The following is a 20,687-nucleotide window of genomic DNA, read 5'->3' as shown; positions in this document are numbered from 1 at the left end:
GGATAGGCTCCAGCCCCCCGCAACCCCGAAAAGGGATAGTCGGCATAGAAAATGGATGGATGGATGGATGGATGGATGTATTAGCATGATAATATTGGCTAACTGGCACGAAAGTACTAGTCATAGTCGAGTATTTTATCTTAAATGAAAGTATTTGACAAAAGTAAAGTTAACCGGATGATGGTGCCAGAGGGGAACTTCTGTATCCCTGAAGTGATGAGAACTGGTCCTGAGGAGGACATGAATGTCTTTAACACGTTTCATGCTAATCCATCCAGAACAGTGGTTATAGAGATATAACAGTCTGGACTGAAGTGGTGACAGACATCAACATCCTCCTCACAGATTTGGACTAAATCTAAATAAATAATGTGAAATAATGCAAAACTGTCTTAATGTTGTATATACGTCAAAACAGATTTAACAGATTTCAATATTTATTATAGAACTCCTGTATTTTCCCTCTTCTGTTCCAGCAAATTAGCTGGAGCTCTATGGGAAAGGACACGCCCACTGGCCCTTAAGGTCCTCTTAGATCAGACACCTTTACCTGAGTCACTTGCTCTGACTGCAGTGTGGACGGATTTGTCTCAAACAGGAGCTTAACTGGCTGCAGCTGCTGCTCGGACTGAGTCACTGGACATCCTCCTAACATGAAAAAACAAGTGACATTTGCAGGAAGTCAGACGGTCCACAGGCTCCATCAGGACGAGGCCTTGCCAAGGTAAAGGCGAAATTTCACTTCACTGCATGTCTACAAATAATAATGTGTCCTAATTCGATATTTTGACCCGTGTGTTTGTGCTAGTCTGACTGAGTCGATGCGTTCATGTTGCTCTGTCTGTTGCAGCGTTACCGGGACGAATGAGTCAAAAATGGGTAAGTTTACATCCTGCAAAGAGATTGTTTTTATCGAGAATAAATGAGTCAGCAGCAAAGAAAAGCACAAGCAGAAATGTGAGGAAACCCAAATAATGGTCAGCTTTTCATTCAGCGTATTGAATCCACTGTACTCTGTCTATTTTGGCGTCTTCCTCTGGGTCAGGTTTCAGATGAGCAGCACTGTCTCCTTGTTAAATTAACAAAACATGCCAAGTGTCCTGTCTGCTTTGAAACCCAAGAGCCAGGTTTTCTATCGGGGACACAGCAGCGTGAGCAGATCAATGGAAAAGAGAGGAATCCGACACCTGAGCCTGACCCGGGTCACGCCTGATGAGTTTCAGGAAGAAAACTCTCGTGCTGCTTCTAATTAGAAGTTCTTTGGTTTGACACTTTAAATAAGCCCACATACAAGGCCTCAGTTCAGGCTCACGTGTCTTTGACAGCTTTACGGGCCAAACGTCACCTTCAGGGTCACATCTGAGCGTTCGGTATGGAGCTGCCATACTTCTGGTTTATCAGCATACAAACATTTAATGGGAGTTTGTGAGTCCAAAAAACACTACATGTGGAGAGGCATAAAGACAGCTGGATAGAAACACATTGACTGTCTGTCTGTGTCCTCTCAGTATCAACAGATTACAGCAGGAAAATCAACAGACCTCCGGCTGCGAGACGTGAGCCACAGCTCCAACACGTGACGACCATTCAGATCCCCAAAACCATGACCGCAGCCCCGTTTCTGAAGGTAGAACTGTGAGCGACTGTGCTGTGTTCACGTCACTGTCCACTGTGCTGGAGCGTCTGTGACCTCTGACCTCTGTCCTCAGCACGCAGCACTAACACCGGCCCAGAAGGAGTATCTGTACACCATCGCGGCTTCGCACAGCGCCGCACACGTCTGTGACCTCATCGCCCAGCACTACATGAACGTGCTGCACAGGTGTATACGAGCAGGTGAGAAAAAAAGGTTCGTCCAAGCCTCGTTTGTCCTGTTTTTGACCAAGCGGAGTCTAATTTTACCATCTTCTTCTGATGTTTCTGTGGTTCTGCTTCCTTACTGGCCTGCAGAACATATATGAAAGCAACTTCTTCTTTGGAAACCTTCATGGTCAGACATGTTCTCCATCAACACCTGCTTGTTTTAATCCTATTTACACACCTGCTTTCTGTCTCTAAACAGGTTTTAACACTAATTTGTTTGCTGTGTTTGTAGGTCGCAGCCCTGAAGGAGACGACCCTGCTGGGACTTCTGTCACCTCACCGAGGACCGATGAGAGCCACAACCAGCGATCAGAAGTTTCCTCTGGGGCAAAACACAAGGGGAAGATAAACACTAGTGCAAGGAATGCTGGGAAATCCTTTCTTCCAAAAATCCCAAACAGGTGAGCATCAGACACACAGTTTCAACAGATATTTATATACAAAAACATGATAAAAAGACACATTTTCAAGGCGATTAGAAATGAATAAATCACTGATAGTAACACTGTTTCTGTTCACGCAGTCCGAAGGCCGATGGCTTTAAAAGTGTCAGAACATGTTTTAATTCACTGATATCTGACCTTTGATTAACACCGCAGGCTTTCCAACACATCAGCATCAAAACAAAGAACGATGAAGAAACGCACTTCATCACCCTCACTGAGGAGAAGAAGTCCAAGAAGTGAGTCAGCAGATTTTCACAATGACGGAAACGTTTCTGTAAACTCTCTGATATGTTATATGTAGAGCATCCGTGTTCATTTCATTCATTCATAGTCATGTTTAGGTGGTTGAATGTTTTGGTTTTTGTTGCCAGGAGCCAGGATCAGGCTGCAGGAGGAGGAAGAGGAGGAGGAAGGACTGGACGACTCTCTGAGTTCACTCTCTATAGGAGAACCAGATGATGACACTTTGTCAGATTTGTGGCGTTTTTAGGTCATAATTTGAGTCGTCACAATAAGATTTTGTGTAACCTGAGATTTCAGCGCTGCAGGTGAGACTGCACACCTCTGAGGTCTTATCCAGGTGAAATACAGACAACAGGTCTAGAACGGCAGCAGCTCAGTCTGCAGAGTCGTCATTAAAGCTGCACTAGTGATTTGCAGTCGGTGCAGCAGAGAAAACTCTCTGAAAACTCTTCATTTCCAGAGTTTGTATGAGTGCTAAATGAGCTCAGAGCTCACACACACACACACACACACACACACACACACACACACACACACACACAGATCTTTATCAGCACCTTCAGGCCAAACTGAAACACACACACACTGTTTTCACTGCTTTTTAAAGCCACAGCTGATTTTATTTCTCCAAAAGTGACTGAACATTTTAGATTAAATCCCTTCGACTGTAGGGTCCATGTGGTCAAATATGCTTAATCCAGCCTGAGATTAAGGCAACTTTTCAGACTGAAGGCTCTTCCACATAATATCTGAGAAGTGAGCGGAGTTTCATGTGGGCGAACAGATCAAATCTAGCTTGTTGGAGAAAGTTTGACATTCAGAAAGACGACCAGCATCTGTGTGTTTTTGACATAAAATTCACTGTTTAAGCTGTAGATCTTAAATTCTGCACACGTGCTTCATACGCTGTAAGACGAGGCGCTGCTGATTTACTCGATGTGAATAATAAACCTATAAGACCCTCTGGCTGTATTAAAGAGCGGACTTGAATAAGTTAAAAATGTGTCTCCTGTCCCGTCTGACCTTTCATCCATAGTGCTGTTTTATTATGGTGAGCTCTGTTTAATTTCATGCCCCTAAAGAGGTTTTAGACAAAAGAGTCAGCATAATATTCTGATTTTGTCACATTTTGAACAGTTATTTGCCTGCTAAAATATATTTTTGGAAGATATTTCCCTACATGAAGATCTAAATGATGTTTCAAAGAGTTCTCTGTTCACTAAAAACAGTCAAATCCAACAATATTGACTAAAAAATGATGTAATCTCCCCTTAAAAATGTGTAATGGTGTTAAAAATCCAAACATCACCAGAATCAAAACTGAAACCGTTTGCTCTGTGACCTCTGTGGTAGTTCAGGCTTACAGCACAGCACAGTGTTTATTTTGCACTCTAAATTCCACCGTGTGGCTGAACGCTCGAGGCCGTGTCCGCCCAGCTCTCAGTCTGAGGCTTTACTTTCATGGTTTTGGAAAAAGCCAAAATGTTGACCCTGTGTTAACTTTCATACAAACCATGAAACTGAAACTGAAACTGAAACAAAGCCTCTTTTTAACAAGACAGGACATCTCGATACCGCAGCTGGCAGTCATGTTTTAGACCGCAGCGTGCTTCCTAACAGCCTCGAGCACAGAGTCTGACAGTCAGGTTCAACATCTGGAGGACAGACTGAGACCTGCTGGGTGGAGGCTGAGATGGCAGCAGATGGATGCTGATGGTTTTGGAGTGAGATGTTCAGGCATCCACATGCTTTTGGCCCTTTGGCCAAACATTTGGTGACTTCCACTGATGTTGACAATGAGCTGGGAGAAAATTTGGGGAATTTTGGGATCTAATCCATCCACCCAATTATTCCAGTGAATAATGTCCAGATAAACACATCATCTTCACTTAGAGACTGTTTGTCCAGAGCAGTTCAGGAGACGATAGAGACAACAACAGTCACCTGAAGATCAACATCAGCTCAACCAATCAGCTTCTGCTGGACTACAATATTTCAAATACGGACGCTGCTGCAGAGAAGCTAGACTGTAAAACACATGTTCAACCCGACACAGAAGATCCGAACAGTCAACGGTCTGAAGGTGATTAGAGTCACCAACTCAGCATCTGAGCAAATGTGAAACATGGTCACAGTCGGCCTTCTGCTCCTCAGTGACACTGAATAAACAAACATCATGGTGTCACAGTGCATCTGAGCTTTGACCACCAGATCCTGATGATTTCATCGTTGAGTCCAAGTTTAAGCCAAAAGTGAAGAAATTCCCTCCTGAGATGTCATGTTCATGAGAACAGGGCAGACTGTTGAACACATTCATGGGATGCTTCATCAGCAGTTTGCAGCATCAAATAAACACAAGTGTGATTATTTCCAATAACATTTAAGACAAAAACAGCTGATGAAGTGAAATTAGATCTTTATTGTGGGGAAGAAATGAATGAAAAAGGCCGACTACCTGAAGCTAAAGGCCTGTTGTTACGTGTGCAGGACATGACGAGGGCGAAAACAACAAAGAAAAAAAAAAAAGAAAATGGCACCAAATAATTCTGTTGATAACAAACACATGTGACATTATTGCATTCTCTACAGTTACCAACTGACAGCTTGGACACAAGCAAATGCTGATGACATATAAACAATATAATACATTGATCTTTTAGAGTTACGTTACTGAACAGTTTGTTACAGCATTACCGTCGTGGTGACTGCAGGGGGGCTGCTGCCCCCTGGTGGAAAGGAATGAAACGATACACTGAGCAACGTTAACCCAACTCGTCCTCCTCCTCCTCCTCCTCCTCCTCCTCCTGCTGCTGCTGCCCTTTAAGATTTCTTGTACTCGATTCTCTCTACCTTGACGTCGTCGCCGATCAGCTGATAAACGTACGTCACCACCGTAGACGCCTGGATGTCCATTAATACAAAAGAGGGGATGATGTTGCTGTAAGGAGAGAAGACAGATGTGTTTTAGGTCGAGGCTCTTCCTCCACTCCACACTGCCTGTAATCACACTCAGTCTGGTTCTACTGTTACACCTGTTCACCTGCACACCTGTGCTGTACGTCGCACCGGAGGCGATCGCAAACGTCTCAGAGTGAAAAACATCCACAGCAACGTCGCTTTCCACAAACTCTGTCTGACAGAAAGCTCCAAAAACGCTGCAGCTGAGTTTGTGAAATGTCATTTCTCAACGCTACGAGCAGCATTAATAAAAAATCCATCATGTTCACCGTGTTTGGGGCTGAGGCAGAATCTCACAACCTCAGCACATGAAACCTGAACTACAGATGTGAGAGAGGAAACACGTTTTTATTGTAATTTGCATTTGTGGTCAGAATAAGATCTTATTTGTTGACATCTTGTCCAGAAACAGTTGGCAGCTGTCAGTTGTGCCATGTTTTACACTGTTTTATGGTTGATTTTGTTGTTCCGCCTGTTTACCTTGCTAAGCTAACGTGGCTGCTCCCACAGACTGGGACTGATGTTGGACAAATTTTGTAACACTGAGAAACTGTGTGAACGTTCAGCCTCAATCAACCAACTAAATCATGAGAGTAGCATGTTTGAGGCCGGTGTGTGTTTATACCGCAGTGCTAGCTCAGCTAGCGTTAGCGCTGCTGACAGTCCATTCTGCTCTTGGATCCTTGCTGGTGTGTGTGTGTGTGTGTGTGTGTGTGTGTGTGTGTGTGTGTGTGTGTTGTGTGTGCAACAAGTTTGCAAACGTTAGCCTGCCAAGTTATGAGTTATGATGAATTATGTCCGATGCTGACTGGACATTTTATCCGGTTTGAGGATGTTGAGGTTTCTAATACAAATAATCACAGTTTCTTGCTTCTAATTAACTCTGCTCACATGACAGGAAGTCTGATGTTTCATTGTCACTGCGAAAGGCTAAAAAACTGAATGAAGCCTTTGTGGGTTGGATCGGAGCTCCTCTACCTTTCCAGTGCGCTGTAGGCTCCCGTGGCCGAGCCAGGGTTGATGTAGAACTTGTTTTCGTTCTCGAACGCCTCGAACTTGTGTGTGTGCCCAGAGATGAGGATGTCGACGTCCAGCTGCCTCTGGAGCAGCGCCAGACTGGCCATGTCGCCCCACGGGATCACCTGGTGACCGTGGATGAGACCGATCTTAAACTGGCCCACCGTCACCACCTTCTGCTCCGGGTAGTTCAGGTTCTGAGAGGGAACATGAGAAAAGAAACGAGCACCGTGAGGTTTATGCACTGTTTTCATTTGAAAGAGCCTTTCTTCTACTAATGCTCTTTTTCCTGGTGGTCAGTCACTGAAACCTGTGACCTGCACAGGTTTACACAGGCACCACAAATGAGCTGCAGGATCACTGTATTAAAGTATGTCAGTTTTTCAATGTGGATGTTTCTATAAACTGTGAAATAGGAAGTTAAAGCTCAAAGAGGCGAGCAATTTGAATTTCATTACACCACAATTAATCTTCAGCACTGGCACGAGACCAGTCTCCATCTTTCTTTCTGTAAATCTTCAGCCACATAAATTAGATTTCTTTTCCGTCGGTGGCCTTAGTTCAAAAACTCTTACTTCAAACTGTAAAATAAAATCTCTGCTGTTCTCTGAAGCGTTTTGCCTCCAACACATTGTTAAATACTTAACAAGAAGCTGAAATCTCTGTTTTGCACCCACACTGACAGCTCTATTAAATCCACTGAATTAATTAATCTCCTTCCTCGATGAAACCCCCACGTCGTGGGGTGTAATGAACACAGATTCACTCTACATTCTCTCATTGTTGTCTACAAACACACACAGACCTCGTCGAAGTCTCCTCGGACTATGTGGACGTCTCCGGCGAGGGTCTTCAGGTAGTCATAGCTCTCCTTGGTGCAGAGGTTGCCTGTGCAGAGAATGTGCTGGATCTTCCCCGGGACCAACAGCTTCTTGAACTTGGCTGGCAGGGTGTTGCACCGGTGGGGGATGTGCAGGTCACCTAACACCAGGACCAACTGACAGCATCACAAACACACAGACGAGTTAGTCGAGCAGCGTCGAGCCTCGGGGGAGCTCAGGCTGGGCGACGCAGCTGGAGGCTGACAGGATGTGGGCCGAGGACGGAGGACAGCCACAGATCAGACTCCACCACAGCCGCTTCACTCCTCACTTAGTTATTATTAAACTGTCTCGTATCTTGTTTAAAACCAACAAAATAACATCAATGCAATAATCTACTCCAGATGAATTCAGTACAGTAGGTAAACAGGCTTAATCCATGAAGCTCAAACTTGTCAACAAGCAAAGTTTGTGAGTAACAAGCTGAGTTATTCAGTGTCTGAATTCTAACTGGGCTGTGAACGTTACCTCTTACACGACCTAAACAAAGCAGCCAATGGAGGAAAAATATGGACCGAATGAGCACAGCTGGATTTCAGACACTCAGTAACAGATGTAGAATATAAGAGCAGGAAAATCATGTTTTCACACAACACAATGAGTCAACAGAACACCAACAAACTGAAGGCTTGTACTAAACATGAAACCCATAAATAACCTCAGACGTCCTTTGGCCAGCAGAGCGACGCTGTGGATGTTAAATGTGGGAGGATGTTACAAGTTTGGTGAGAGACAAACCAGCATTTCAAGGTTCTGTCCTGCACCGGATTTCAGGTTAGCTGATCAAACACCAGGTGAATTCTGACACAAACCAGGAAATGTGACTGACGAACAGAAGCTCAATGTGTGAACTTACAGGAATATTATTTGTCACTTCTTCTTTCAAAGCATTGCAAGCTTTTTAATTAGAGACACTAAACAGTAACTGCATCAAATAATCTGTCACCAAATGCGAAACAGCAAACTTGAATTAGTCCAATCCGGATATCTTATTATTTCTGAGGTGGAAAGCTTCGGTTCGTAACGTCTTCCTGTTTTGAAAAAGATGAATCATTCGTAAATATTCCCCAAAATGAATCACATTAATTTGAGAAATGTTCCTCCACGCCTGCCTGAGTCGTTTCAGAAGTCCGTACCGGGTTTGAAATCTAATGTGGGTTTCTTAAGGTTTCCTGTTCTGACTAATTTCTGGAGTATTTTGAGTAGATAAGCAATTTATTGTTTAGAGCAGGTGGAATTAAAGCATGGCAGCGTGCCGGGCGCCCCGTCACGACACTGCAGACCTCCACAGCTGTGCAATCCCCATCCCGTGTTAGTGTGGCGGGCAGAAGAGCGAGCAGAAAACAGGGATCCAACACAGAGCGAGGGCACTTACCCGGTGACCAGCCTAGTTGATCGGAGACAGGCAAGGAGGGGTGGGAGGCGGGGAGGGGGTGAGACAGGGAGAAAGGCAGGATGTGCATGGAGAGAACGATAGGAGGCATGATCAAAGATAAAAAAAAAAAAAAAAAAGACAAGACAGAATTGGGACAAAGGAAAACTGAAATTAGAAATTAAAAAGTGAATGGATTGAGTAGACAGATATTAATCATTGTAAAACAAATAAGAAAGAGCTAAACGACAATATGGCTGAATCAACTGTTAATGGTTAATGGTTAGTGGTGATGATGAAGCAAATATACAGTTACGCCTGACTGAGTGGGAGCAAATGCAAAATCATGTGCTGACTGGAAATCAGTTAAAATCAATCAACAACTTAGATTTTAACTGCATCTAAACGTGTTGTTTGCAGAAATATCTTCAAATTACCGTCCAACTCTTTGTAATTCCCGACAGGAAAGACAATGAATGAATTAATGAATGACGTGTAGCTGCAGACCTAAAGGGCACGTTCTTCTTAGTAGTAATCTTACCTCTGAAATCATTGAACGTTATAATTGAGGTTAATAAATGACTGATAGACATCAGTAATGCTGCACAGGGAAAGTGGCTCGTATGAAGTAGCTGTTAGCCTGTTAGCCCTGCTAGCTAACCGGTTGGCAAACAAGAAAAAGTAAAAAAAATGTCGTGAAATCAATTAAACAAGACAACAAGAATGTTTGCAGAACAAACATGACAAACCGAAAGGCCAGCGTGCAAATGAAAAGAGAGACTTCAGGGGTGCTTGCGGCTTGTTCAACTGAATTTTGGGGGCTAAACTGTTCAGCTGTCATGTGATCGCTGATCCAACTCGGAATGAAGCTTCACTGAAAACCCCAAAATTGAGACGGTGTGGACGCGCTGAAACCATCATGTCGCTCTCCTTACGTCGACAACTAATCTAAGACACGATCATGGAAGCAAAGTGCTTGGACCGCGCGCTGTAAATGCTGGAAATCGTGGCCTTTTCGCCATTTCATACTCACCATCTTCTATTTTGCTGTTTCTGCTAATCAAGTTGAGGAAGCGCCTACGCACGTACGGCGTCAAGCCGTCAGCCAATGAGAAAGGGCAAAATTAGCGTATGCGTCAAACAAGATATAATACTTCCCTTTGTCCTTTCAAAATAAATCAATGAAATGTAACGTCTATGGTGATGGGGGAAATTCCATAAACAATTATAATCTGCTCTTAAAATAGATTACATGATAAATATTATTTTTTACTGTAAAAAGCCTTGCAAATGGGCTCCATGAAACTTCCACATTTGATATCTTAAAGGACTTCTGCATCACATAAACAAGTACGACGAGAACGGACGTTTAGTTGAAAACTATACTATCACCGGAAATAGCTAAGTTTGTTGTGTTTGTTACCTTGACAGTGGTCGGTAAAAGCGACGTGAGTAGCAGTATTTCGCAGAACATTCGAGAGGTAAGGTGCGAAATAATTTGATCACGTTTTTCGAGGCTCATCCTGCCGTAGATTTCACACTGATGGTCGTAGTTCCACATAGAAATTTTAGCTAGCTAGACAGCGTTAAGAATACCACTTAATCACAATATCTTCACCCAACCGCGTCGACAGCACTTGGCTAGTGACTGTGTTAGCTGCGGGACGTCAGTTGGCTTCGCTTTAGCATCTGGCTCCGACTATTTCCTGGAGTTCTACGTTATGAGTGACTGCTTTTATAACGTATTCTCGGCGCACCTGTACTTAGATGTAGAATTTAATCATATCAGGTCGAGGATAACCGCATTTTTATGAACGCGTAACGTTATTCGAGATAATATGGGGAAATTTGGTGATGAAACACGTGTAATGTTAACTTTAGCTAGTTTGCTGGCTGTCGTCAACATGCTAACGGTGTTATATAACGTTAAAAGCGCTTGACATAACGGAACGTTTGAGAACTGAACTGGCCTTGTTTAGCGTTAGCTCTCACAACGGTTATATTGTGCGTGACGTTTGAGCCGCCCACCCAGCGAACGACAACGGCTGTCACACCTGATGATGCTAACGTTAGCGTTTTAGTCCGCAGTTTGTATGAATAACAATAACGTCGCACTTCTTGTCCTAAAGGTCCCCAAACTCCGAGGACGTTCCAGATAACCCACCTCTTTCTCTGAGCCTGACACCTGCACTGTTTGGACGCTTTAGGGTGTTTAACTGTGCATCTTTGAGAGCCAAAAAATCATTACGGACCCTGCTGCAATCAATACAACACCAGCACCAGCTATCGACCACCGTTCACTGCGGCTCTTGGACGATCAGCGTTGTGTTTATGTCTTTGTTTTGCGAAAACGGTAAGTTGTGGGAACAATTTGTTACATATTTTAAATGTTAGCGAGATACACGATATGTGGTTATGTTTTCCCAAAACGAGCAAGGCGACAGTAGGCGTTTTTGTGGAATATCACACGTTTTCTGTGCCTCGATATCAAAATGGCGTCTCCCAGTTGCCTCACTCGTGTGCAGTGGCTGTATGACGCACTCTGCACCAAGCTGTCAGCTAGGCTAGCTAGCCTCCCTCTGAAATAGACTCGACCTCTGCCCTTCTGAAGCACCTCAGCTGTGGACACTGCCAAACCAGCAGTGAGTCATTTAATAACGTCGAATCACACTGGCGTAGCTGAGGAAATAAGAACTAACGCAGATCGTTGGTATTAAAGGCATCAGCGGGGGGAGAGTTTGCTTGGCAGCTGCTAGGCCTCCTGTTTTTGACCTATTAACAAGAGAAGGCCTTATGTGACTAAAGCCAGAGGCCCTCCTGTAAAACAAAAGGCTTTCACAAAGCAATTTTTCCTCTGTATATGGCCACAAAAGCACCCAGTTTAGTGGCTGTCTTTTATTATTATTCTGTGGCTAATCTATCGTGTGTGCTCACTGTTGCATGGATTTGCTGGTTTTGGTTTTTGATAGCAGTATTTTGTCAGTGCAGACCCTTTAAAACAGCCTTTTTATATTTGTAACCTGTCTGGCAATGCAGCTTTTTATGCTCAAACTTGTTTAAGTTGAGAAGTATTTGTATAAGGAGCTCTGCAGTGTCTCTGGGCTGTCTCTGAGGCTCTGAGGTTTGGCATTAACATATGTCATAACTCAGTCTGCTCTGGTTTAACAGTGACAGTCATTCAGGAATAATCGTGCACCGCAGGAGTCAGCTTTATTATGTTTATTTGAATTGTGGGCTATCAAGAGTTCATAACCACGTTTAATTACATAATCGATTATATAACCAGGCCTGTAACTACCACTTATTTTCATTTTAATTAATCTGCCCATTTCCTCAGTTTGTTTTGTCTGACCAGCAATCTGAAACCCAAATATTGAGTTTGCTCTCATGCAGAACTAAGACAGCCAGCAAATATTTGGATTTAAAACCAGACTGGAGATATTTGTTTCCTGTAAAAGGAAAAAATAATAACAATAATAATAAATTAATGATCAAAATTCAGTAAATATATTTGATAGTTTTCCCTGAATACTGTTTGCACCAAACCATACAACTGCACTGCATATACACACAGGTTACTGAGAAATCCCCACTAACTACTTGAACTCTATTCAGTAAAGTTGGCTGGAACACATGAAGTTACTGTTATTCATTTGAAATTAAATATTGATGGTTTTTGTCCCTCTCCTCTTTCAGAGCTGTTGCGCAGCCGTTGGAACCTGTGTGGTGGAAATCTAGCCTTCAAGCAAGGAGCTTGCGGCCACAGCGGCACAGCGTTTTTCATGTCAGAGACCGAGCACGCTTGCAGTCGTTTATGTCATCCCCTCTTTTCCAGACAGAAGATCCCGAAAAATCCCCAACCAAGATCCTTTTATCTTACTGATAGTGCTAACATCCAGCCAAAATGTCTGTCAACGTCAACCGCAGCGTGTCAGACCAGTTCTATCGCTACAAGATGCCCCGTCTGATTGCCAAGGTGAGGGCTCGCTGCCACGGGTTTTTAAGTCTGAAGTAACAGCTTCATCATGTTGACTTTAACATAGCAAAGTTACCTGAGAAATAACCCTGTCCCACACTTTGTTTTGGGTGTTGATGGCCTGTTCTCTGTGTGTTCGTCTCTTTATGTCATCCAGGTGGAAGGCAAAGGGAATGGAATCAAGACGGTCATTGTCAACATGGTTGATGTTGCAAAGGCACTGAACAGGCCTCCAACATGTGAGTAACACCATGTGCAGCATCATCCTGTTCGTCCTCTTTCCACCGCTTGGCTGGTTTTAAACCAAGATCTGTGGAAAGGAGATCAACCAAGCAGCAGAGTTATTTTGAAGCATATATCTGTCTTTTAACTGCTTTCATGCTGTGTTTCTCTTTGGAAGCTTTCTTTACATTTCTCCCTCCTTTGTCTCGTTTTAATTTACTGTTTAACTAAACAGTGTGAAGGGATTATGTAAAGCTGCTTTAATAGAAGTCAAACAAACTAAACTACAAAACCAGCTTCCTCCTGCTCATCTCTCCAACAAACTGTTCAAACAAAAGTCCTCCTCTGTTCATGAAGTAACCACGTGACGGTTCAGACATGAGGAAATGTCATTTTGAATGCGTGACATATTTAATTTTTCATGTCTCTGGTTGAGACAGGATGTTGATTTTAATGAATTCCAGATAATCCAATATGAACACAGTACAGCTAACTGAGTCCATACTGTGTGTCAGCAGTAAGAGACAGGATTTTTGGACACAGATGACCCAAATTGAACTGCTTTACTGAGACAACCACTTGAGTCTTTTTAATATTCTTTTTGAGGTTCAGGTTTTTATGGCAGAGAGTTAAAGGGAGGATACGTTTCATGAATCAGAGATTTTTAAGGGCTGGGATCAAATAAAAGGCAAAAGCTTTCTGAATTTCATAAAACCTTTTTGATGACTGATGTTTTCAGATGGGACTGATTTCTCATTTCATTGTGACATCTGGTGTCTTTTCTCATCTTCTCTGCAGACCCGACCAAGTTTTTTGGTTGTGAACTCGGTGCTCAGACCCAGTTTGATACCAAAAACGACCGTTACATCGTCAACGGATCCCATGAGGCGAACAAGCTGCAGGACATGCTTGATGGGTTTATCAGAAAATTTGTGCTGTGTCCCGAGTGTGACAACCCTGAAACTGATCTGGTAAATATTTCCCAGCATCTGTACCATACGTCCAGTGAAGATTAAGAAGCAAAGATGGCAAATCTCATAAGGTTTAGATGTAATGAGGTTTGTCTTTGTCTCCTGCAGCATGTCAATCCCAAGAAACAAACCATTGGTAATTCCTGTAAGGCCTGTGGATACCGTGGCATGCTAGACACCAGACACAAACTCTGCACGTTCATCCTCAAAAACCCGCCAGGTGAGATTTAGCTTTTTCCGACAGGTACAATGTGACACAACAGAAGCACAGTGGAAGGTCCAGGTCCTCTGGGACTGAGCATAATGGGAACTTTTGCTTCTCCGATAACAGAGAGCACTGATAGTGGATCCGCGTCTGTAAAGAAAGAGAAGGAGAAGAAGAACCGCAAGAAGGACAAGGAGAACGGCTCTGGCAGCGGAGAGGCTGGAAACCAAGACAACTTCGATGCTCCTGAGGCTGTGGTGGGTTTCCTCCCTTCATCAGGTGTCCTGCTATTCTTTTTGACCAAACAGGCTCCAGGATCAGGCCACTGGAGTCTCTTTAGTGCTTTGACAGTCAGACAGTTGTATAAACAGATGTGGGAGTTTCTCAACAGCAAACACACGACCTGATAGCTGCAGGACACGTACTGTGTTTGCTTACTGCTGGAAGCTGAAGAAAATGTTCCCCCGTCTTGTGGTCGCTGAGGTTAAAGCCCCTGTGAGCAGCTGACTGTGTGTTCACTGCAGAACAGGAACCTCTCCCGATCACGCCGACCAGCGCTGCTTTTGATTCTTCTTCATCTGTGTCCATATTAAGCTTCAGCAGCGTTTCCTTCTGCAGACTCTTCAAACACAAACTTTTTCAGTTGCGTAAAACGATTAGGTCGTTAACCCCTGAGTCGTTTCCAGTTTGCTTTGCCCAAAGCCTTTGAACAACAGGATTAGTCTGCATGAATAAACGCTTCCTTTCTTTTCCGAAATGTTCCAGATGTCAGCTGTTTTGTATTTACTGTCTGAAAGAACCTGCAGTGAAAACTTTAGAAACAGTTCTCACCACCTCCACCCTTTCTTTCCGTCTGTCCTCCCTGCGTCTGGTCGCCAGGATGGAGATGACGACGATGAGGACTGGGCGGAGGAGACTACAGAGGAGGCGCAGAGGCGGCGAATGGAGGAGATCAGCGACCACGCCAAGAACCTCACGCTGAGCGAAGACCTGGAGAAACCCCTGGAGGAGAGAGTCAACCTGTTCTACAACTTTGTGAAGGTGAGTTTTCCCCGACTGGATTCAATATTAGACTTTACTCACAACATCCAGGCTGTACTTCCTTCTTCAAGATTAGACTGGAACGAGGTCTCATCATCTGTTATCATTGAATTACTCTGTCAATCAGTCAGTAAAATGATAACAGATGACAGATATCCCTGATAAGAGTCAAAGGAAGGAGGATTATTTATGAGCTGAAATGGATTTATTGAACATTAGTGAAGCAGTAACCAGCAAATGTTTGATAATGTAAAGTGAATCACAGCACACCAGCACCGTTCGACACGATCAATAAGAAAAGAAGGAAAGTTTGGAAATATGGAGCTTCATGATGGCTTCATTTAAACTACGAGCTCAGAGGAATAAATTCCCACATCGTCACTGACAGAAGAATTCAGAGAACTCCCAGAATACACCTGGTCTTCAGCTTCACTGCTTTCCTCTTCCAGCAAAAGAAGGAGAGTGGAACCATCGACGGAGCCGATAAGGAGATCTTGGCGGAGGCGGAGCGTCTGGATGTGAAGGCCATGGGCCCCCTCATCCTCAGCGAGCTGCTCTTCAACGAGAACATCCGCGACCAGATCAAGAAGTACAAACGCCACTTCCTGCGAGTAAGCTGGCTGATGCGTTTGGTTGTCAGAAGTCTATTTTTGGGCCCAGATGTGATTTAAAAACTCTCACCTGAGCTGAACTGACAGTGTTGTCGCTCTTCTTGAGCGTCGTTGTCGTCTCTTGACTGTTTTCTGCTTAAATTTCCCTTCAGTTCTGCCACAACAACAAGAAGGCCCAGAAGTATCTGTTGGGAGGTTTCGAGTGCGTCGTGAAGCTGCATCAGGTCCAGCTGCTCTCCCGCGTTCCCATCATCCTCAAAGACCTGTACGACGCAGACCTGCTGGAGGAGGACGTCATATTCGCCTGGGCGGAGAAGGTGGGGGCGTGAGAAGCTTTCCTTTGCATATGAGAGTCACTCAGAGGTCAAAGGGCTGAGCTTTGAGACGGGATCAGGAAGAAATGAGCTGAAATGTGTGTTTGTAGCATCCCTCCCACATGTGCTACCTACAAGCTTTAAAAAGCACCAGTTAAGATTTAATGATCATCAGATTTAAGGCTTCTGAGTGTTAAACTCCTTTTATGTGTTTTACCTTTAATGTCACTAAACATCCAGTTCTGCTCGTTTAAAACTGAAATTTGTATTTTAACAAACGTCTGTGGAGAAAATATCAAATCTTGGCACTGGCTTCCAAAACCCATCTTTAGATGAATATCTGAGTTCATGGTGCAGATTCCACTCCTGGAGCTTTACTGGGGTTCAAACGTTAAACTGCCTTTAATAACCGTGATGCTTATTGTCACAGTATGATGTAATTTCCTGTACGGCGACGCGCAGCGAGCAGCTAATTTTACTTGGAGCGCCGCCTGTAATTAGGCAGTAAAGCTGCTGACAGGAGGTGTGAGAAAGGCAGGAGGTGTAGTGACTCTTTAAACCACCTCCACTAATAACGAGGATTAAAAGTGTCGCCAGCAGCAGCGTTTGGATCGGCGGCGTGTTTAATCGGAGCTGTGAACAAACCCGACTTTGTGTTTGTCCGCCAGGTTTCTAAGAAGTACGTCTCTAAGGAACTTGCCAAAGAGATCCACGCCAAGGCTGCTCCTTTTGTCAAATGGCTGAAAGAGGCGGAGGAGGAGAGCGAGGGCAGCGAGGAAGAGGAGCTGGAGGAAGACGAGAACGTGGAGGTAACGGACAGACGGACACCTCTTTGTTTTCGGCTCTCATGTTTGTCTGACGGAGCCTCTCGTCTGTTTGACCGACACTAAAGCTCAACTTTAAAAAGAAATGGCTGAAGCTTTAGAGGCTGAACACTTCGGTGAGCGTTCACATGAATTCAGTCTTCACTGCAGCTCAGACATCCAGACAGTCAGCTCAGCTGAAGTTACCGTTTGAAGGTTCTGCACAGTTTGATGCTTCATGAAAATGAACCTGCAGCGGATTTACGGTGCATTTCATCTTTGGGCAGCTTTAAAAAGCAAACAATGTTTGTATATTTATGAATCTTTTTTTTTTTTTCAATGAGGGAGAAAATGTTGCATGTAAATGAATTTTTAAACAGGTAATTGAACTTTTTTATGGAAAAAGCACATCATGCATAATGAAGTAGCGAAAGCAGAGTTTGAAATCTTGTCTGCGGGGGATGTTTAAAGACCAGAGCTGGGCGGGTTTGTTTGTTCTGAAAGTTGGTGCTGAATGTCTGATGAGTCACGCTCGTCTCCTCTTAATCCTCCCATCAATCACACGGGGTTTTGTTTCCCGTGCACACTCAGTGCAGCTGCTTTGGTTTAATGGTTTTATGTTGAATAGTGAGGAGCGTTTCGTAGGAAAACACGCTCGATGTGAGTCGATCGTATCGGCTGGAGACCCGGCTGATGGTGTAAATCTGTTCTCTGTCCTCAGGTGGTTTACTCGTCCTCCGCCCGCGAGCTCAAGATGGAGACTGTGAAACCAGACACGCCTGAAAAGGAGGAGGACGACATCGACATCGATGCCATCTGAGAGACTGATGATGATGATGATGATGATGATGATGCTTTTCTTGTGTTGTGGCTTTGACTCACGATGCCCCGTACGACCCGAATGGCCGGCCTTTCCCTCCTTTACTCCCCCCCCCCCCCCCCCCCCGCTTCGTGGCATGACTTAACGTAGCGCTTTACTTGCTGCACATTAACTCTGTCGTTTTCAGATGTATTCAGTTGATGGAATGAAGTCGCTTTGGGGATTTTAATCATGGGTGTTTGGGCATCATTTTGACTGCACTTTTTTTTTTTTTCCCCTTTTCTCTTTTTTTTTTCCTGTATTTTTCCAGTCAATAAAGAACGAATGTTTTGCTATCCACCACACTCGATGGTTCATGTGATGAGGCGTGAAGAGACGAGCAGGCTCGAGCGTCGGCCCGCGGCCTCGTCTGGTTTGACTCTAAGACTCCAAATCAGAGCTGAAATCATTAGTTGACTCGTCTAAAGTCTCAACATTTGACAGCTTTCTTTCTCTTCCGTCGTGCTAACAGGAACAGATCTGGACTTAAATGTCAGATTAGTTCAAAAACCGCAGCCTGAGAGGTTTGACGTCCACCTGCTTCAGTTTCTGTGCGGCTCAGTAACAACAGCTGGAAATTCAGCATTTTAACTTCTTTTAGTTCACATCAAAAAGTGTCAGATGGTGAATAAACAGGAAACAGCTGAGACAGAAAAGGAAACTCAGACAGATGACAGAATATTAGCAGTCGTGTGAGATGAAATTGGGATTTTAAGAAATGTGAATGTGGGTTTTAATCTTTTTTGGGTTGTGTGGAAACAAACAGACTTTAGAAATTGAAAAACTGTTAAAATGTGAGCGTGCTGCTAACGGAAGCTTTACTGATGTGAAGGTGAAGCAGCGCTGGAGGCATTCAGGTCCTCAAAGTAAGTGAAAGTACTGATACCACATTAAAAATACTCCAGTAAAAGTTCTGCATAGAAAGCATCTAGATAGTTTAAGTGTCGTCAGGGAAATGCAAACTCGTGTATTACATCATTAGATTATTAAAAAAAGCAGGGTTTTACTGTTGGAGTTGATCGAGGTGGAGCTCATTTTGACTGAAACTGATGATTCTTTTCATTCTGGATGAATCTGCCGATTATTTCCTCGATTGATTGATTGATTGATTGATTGATTGATTGATTGGTATGGAAAAAATAGAAATGTGGTCACAATGAGCCCAAAGTGACTATACTTGATTACATTCAACCACCGTGTTGAAGTAACTATTTACATGCACAAGTCGCATTTTAAGAGCTTAATAATATTAATGATATATGTTTAACGTAATATTCTAATTTGTGGAAGTATAAATACACACACGCAGTTTTCTTCTGGAGCGAAGTGAATTCCCGCAGAGACGTTTCCTCCTGACCAATGACGCTCCTCTCGGGACTCTCTGGACCAATGAGATAAGGTCACCCGGTTTGCTCACTTCCGCCACCCGTTCAGCTGGACACACTGATGCTCTATTCACGTGCTGTCGGAAATATAAACACTATACGTTGGACACAACAAACCTGACCGTGGGTGTGCTCATTTGGAGCGGCAGTTGAATCGCAACTCGTGGCAATTTCTTTCATTTGAGAGCATCGTAATTTAAAATGTCTGTGGAGAAAAAGAGAGAAAATCACGTGAAAGCACAGAGAACATGCAAACTCCACAGAGGTAAAGAACATTTTTGACCAGCCGTTAGAAAAACCTCTGTGAATTTCAGATTTTTTAATAAAAATCACATGTTCTATAAATGTTATCCACCTTTTTTGATGGTCTGCTGGTGGTTTTTAATTGGGGTGGAGAATAAATCCTGCAGGCCAACCTGAAAACCAGGCTGTTAAAATTAATATTATGAGACAACAGATTGCTGCAACTACACTGAAATCCATCAGTGATGAGAAAAACTGACGTAAACTCTGATCAATAACAGCTTCTCGGACATGGAGTTTAAAATGATGCCTTCAAGAACTTTTCACAAGCTTATGAAGAGATTTATGTACAGCATATAATTAATTAATTCATGTTTGTTTCACAGCTTTTTTTATGTAGTCGACTTTTATTTATGTATTAGTTTGTTATGTATGTTTAGTTATGTATATATTTATCAAAGTGTTGATTAGTTTGTCTGTTTTATCTCTTCATCAACAACTCTGCACACTTCTTTTTTCTTTTCTCTCCTTTATTTATAGATAAATCACATTTCATCCTCTTTATGTGAACGAACAGAAAATCCAAAGAGTTTGCATCAGCAGCAAATGAATCAATACAGCACCCAACACCCCTTCAAAAGCAAACACTGATAAATAAGTAAATAAATGAAAGCAAAATATTGGCAATAAATGAAGTGATTTCTCTCTTTTTATTCATTTATATTGATTAGTGAGCGGCAGAAATGGGTCTCACCAGTCCAGGGAACATTAACTCCTCTCGAACAGATAAATAAAAGAATAGACTGCGTGTTTTTCACCTCCTGCAGCTTCAAATTACTTTGATTTTCTTCATTTAAACAACCACCACAGACGTTTTAAGAGTCCTCTTACGTTTTAGTGTTTCTGGAGCTGAAAGAATGATCCATGAAGTTGATTTATTTCTTCACAGAGGGAACTGATGATGATTAGAGCTGCAAAGATTAAATAATTAGTCAACAGAAAATGAATCGACAACTTTTTGGATAATCATCTAATTCATGAAGCAAAACATTCTCTGGCTCCGACTTCTGTGAGGATTTGCTGCTGTTCTCTGTCTTATATGATCAGACATTGTTAGTTCATGATGTTGTTTTAGATTTTCAAATATGGGCAAAATGTTCATTTTTCATCATTTTCTGACACTTGATGCATCGACCAAATGTTTTGTGAAAATGACAAATGTAGTGGAGTAAAAAGTATAATATTTGCTTCTGAGATGTAGTGGAGAAGAAGTATTA

General features: G+C 43.1%; 2 protein-coding genes across 2 annotated transcripts; one reads left to right on the top strand and one right to left on the bottom strand.

Moving 5' to 3' along the window:
- Positions 1 to 4,951: 4,951 nt before the first annotated feature.
- On the bottom strand, positions 4,952 to 9,879 carry vps29 (VPS29 retromer complex component). The gene is made up of 4 exons (XM_076749304.1): positions 9,814 to 9,879; positions 7,333 to 7,524; positions 6,489 to 6,724; positions 4,952 to 5,490 (listed from the first exon to the last, which is right to left on the bottom strand). The coding sequence occupies exons 1-4, from the start codon at positions 9,814 to 9,816 to the stop codon at positions 5,373 to 5,375; spliced, it is 549 nt and encodes a 182-aa protein (XP_076605419.1). The 5' UTR covers positions 9,817 to 9,879; the 3' UTR covers positions 4,952 to 5,372.
- Positions 9,880 to 10,183: 304 nt separating this feature from the next.
- Positions 10,184 to 18,085, top strand: eif5 (eukaryotic translation initiation factor 5). The gene is made up of 12 exons (XM_076748666.1): positions 10,184 to 10,261; positions 10,910 to 11,133; positions 12,477 to 12,756; positions 12,914 to 12,995; positions 13,777 to 13,949; positions 14,058 to 14,169; positions 14,281 to 14,411; positions 15,034 to 15,195; positions 15,645 to 15,806; positions 15,959 to 16,123; positions 16,789 to 16,929; positions 17,645 to 18,085. Exons 3-12 carry the CDS (start codon positions 12,685 to 12,687, stop codon positions 17,741 to 17,743), a joined length of 1,299 nt encoding a protein of 432 aa, XP_076604781.1. The 5' UTR covers positions 10,184 to 10,261; positions 10,910 to 11,133; positions 12,477 to 12,684; the 3' UTR covers positions 17,744 to 18,085.
- The last annotated feature ends 2,602 nt before the right edge of the window (positions 18,086 to 20,687 follow it).

This window comes from Chaetodon auriga, chromosome 14, assembly GCF_051107435.1.
Source record: "Chaetodon auriga isolate fChaAug3 chromosome 14, fChaAug3.hap1, whole genome shotgun sequence".
Lineage (NCBI taxonomy): Eukaryota > Metazoa > Chordata > Actinopteri > Chaetodontiformes > Chaetodontidae > Chaetodon > Chaetodon auriga.
The sequence above is the reverse complement of the archived record's forward strand: the minus strand, read 5'-3'. Positions and strand labels throughout refer to the sequence as shown.

Excerpts from the sequence above, each read along its gene's own strand:
- eif5 (XM_076748666.1), top strand. The coding sequence starts at position 12,685 with ATGTCTGTCAACGTCAACCGCAGCGTGTCAGACCAGTTCTATCGCTAC. Across the intron at positions 12,996-13,776 it reads ACTGAACAGGCCTCCAACAT|ACCCGACCAAGTTTTTTGGT; the intron begins GTGAGTAACACC and ends TCTTCTCTGCAG. Across the intron at positions 16,124-16,788 it reads TATTCGCCTGGGCGGAGAAG|GTTTCTAAGAAGTACGTCTC; the intron begins GTGGGGGCGTGA and ends TTTGTCCGCCAG.
- vps29 (XM_076749304.1), bottom strand. Across the intron at positions 6,725-7,332 it reads TCCGAGGAGACTTCGACGAG|AACCTGAACTACCCGGAGCA; the intron begins GTCTGTGTGTGT and ends GTTCCCTCTCAG. Across the intron at positions 5,491-6,488 it reads GCCTACAGCGCACTGGAAAG|CAACATCATCCCCTCTTTTG; the intron begins GTAGAGGAGCTC and ends CTCTCCTTACAG.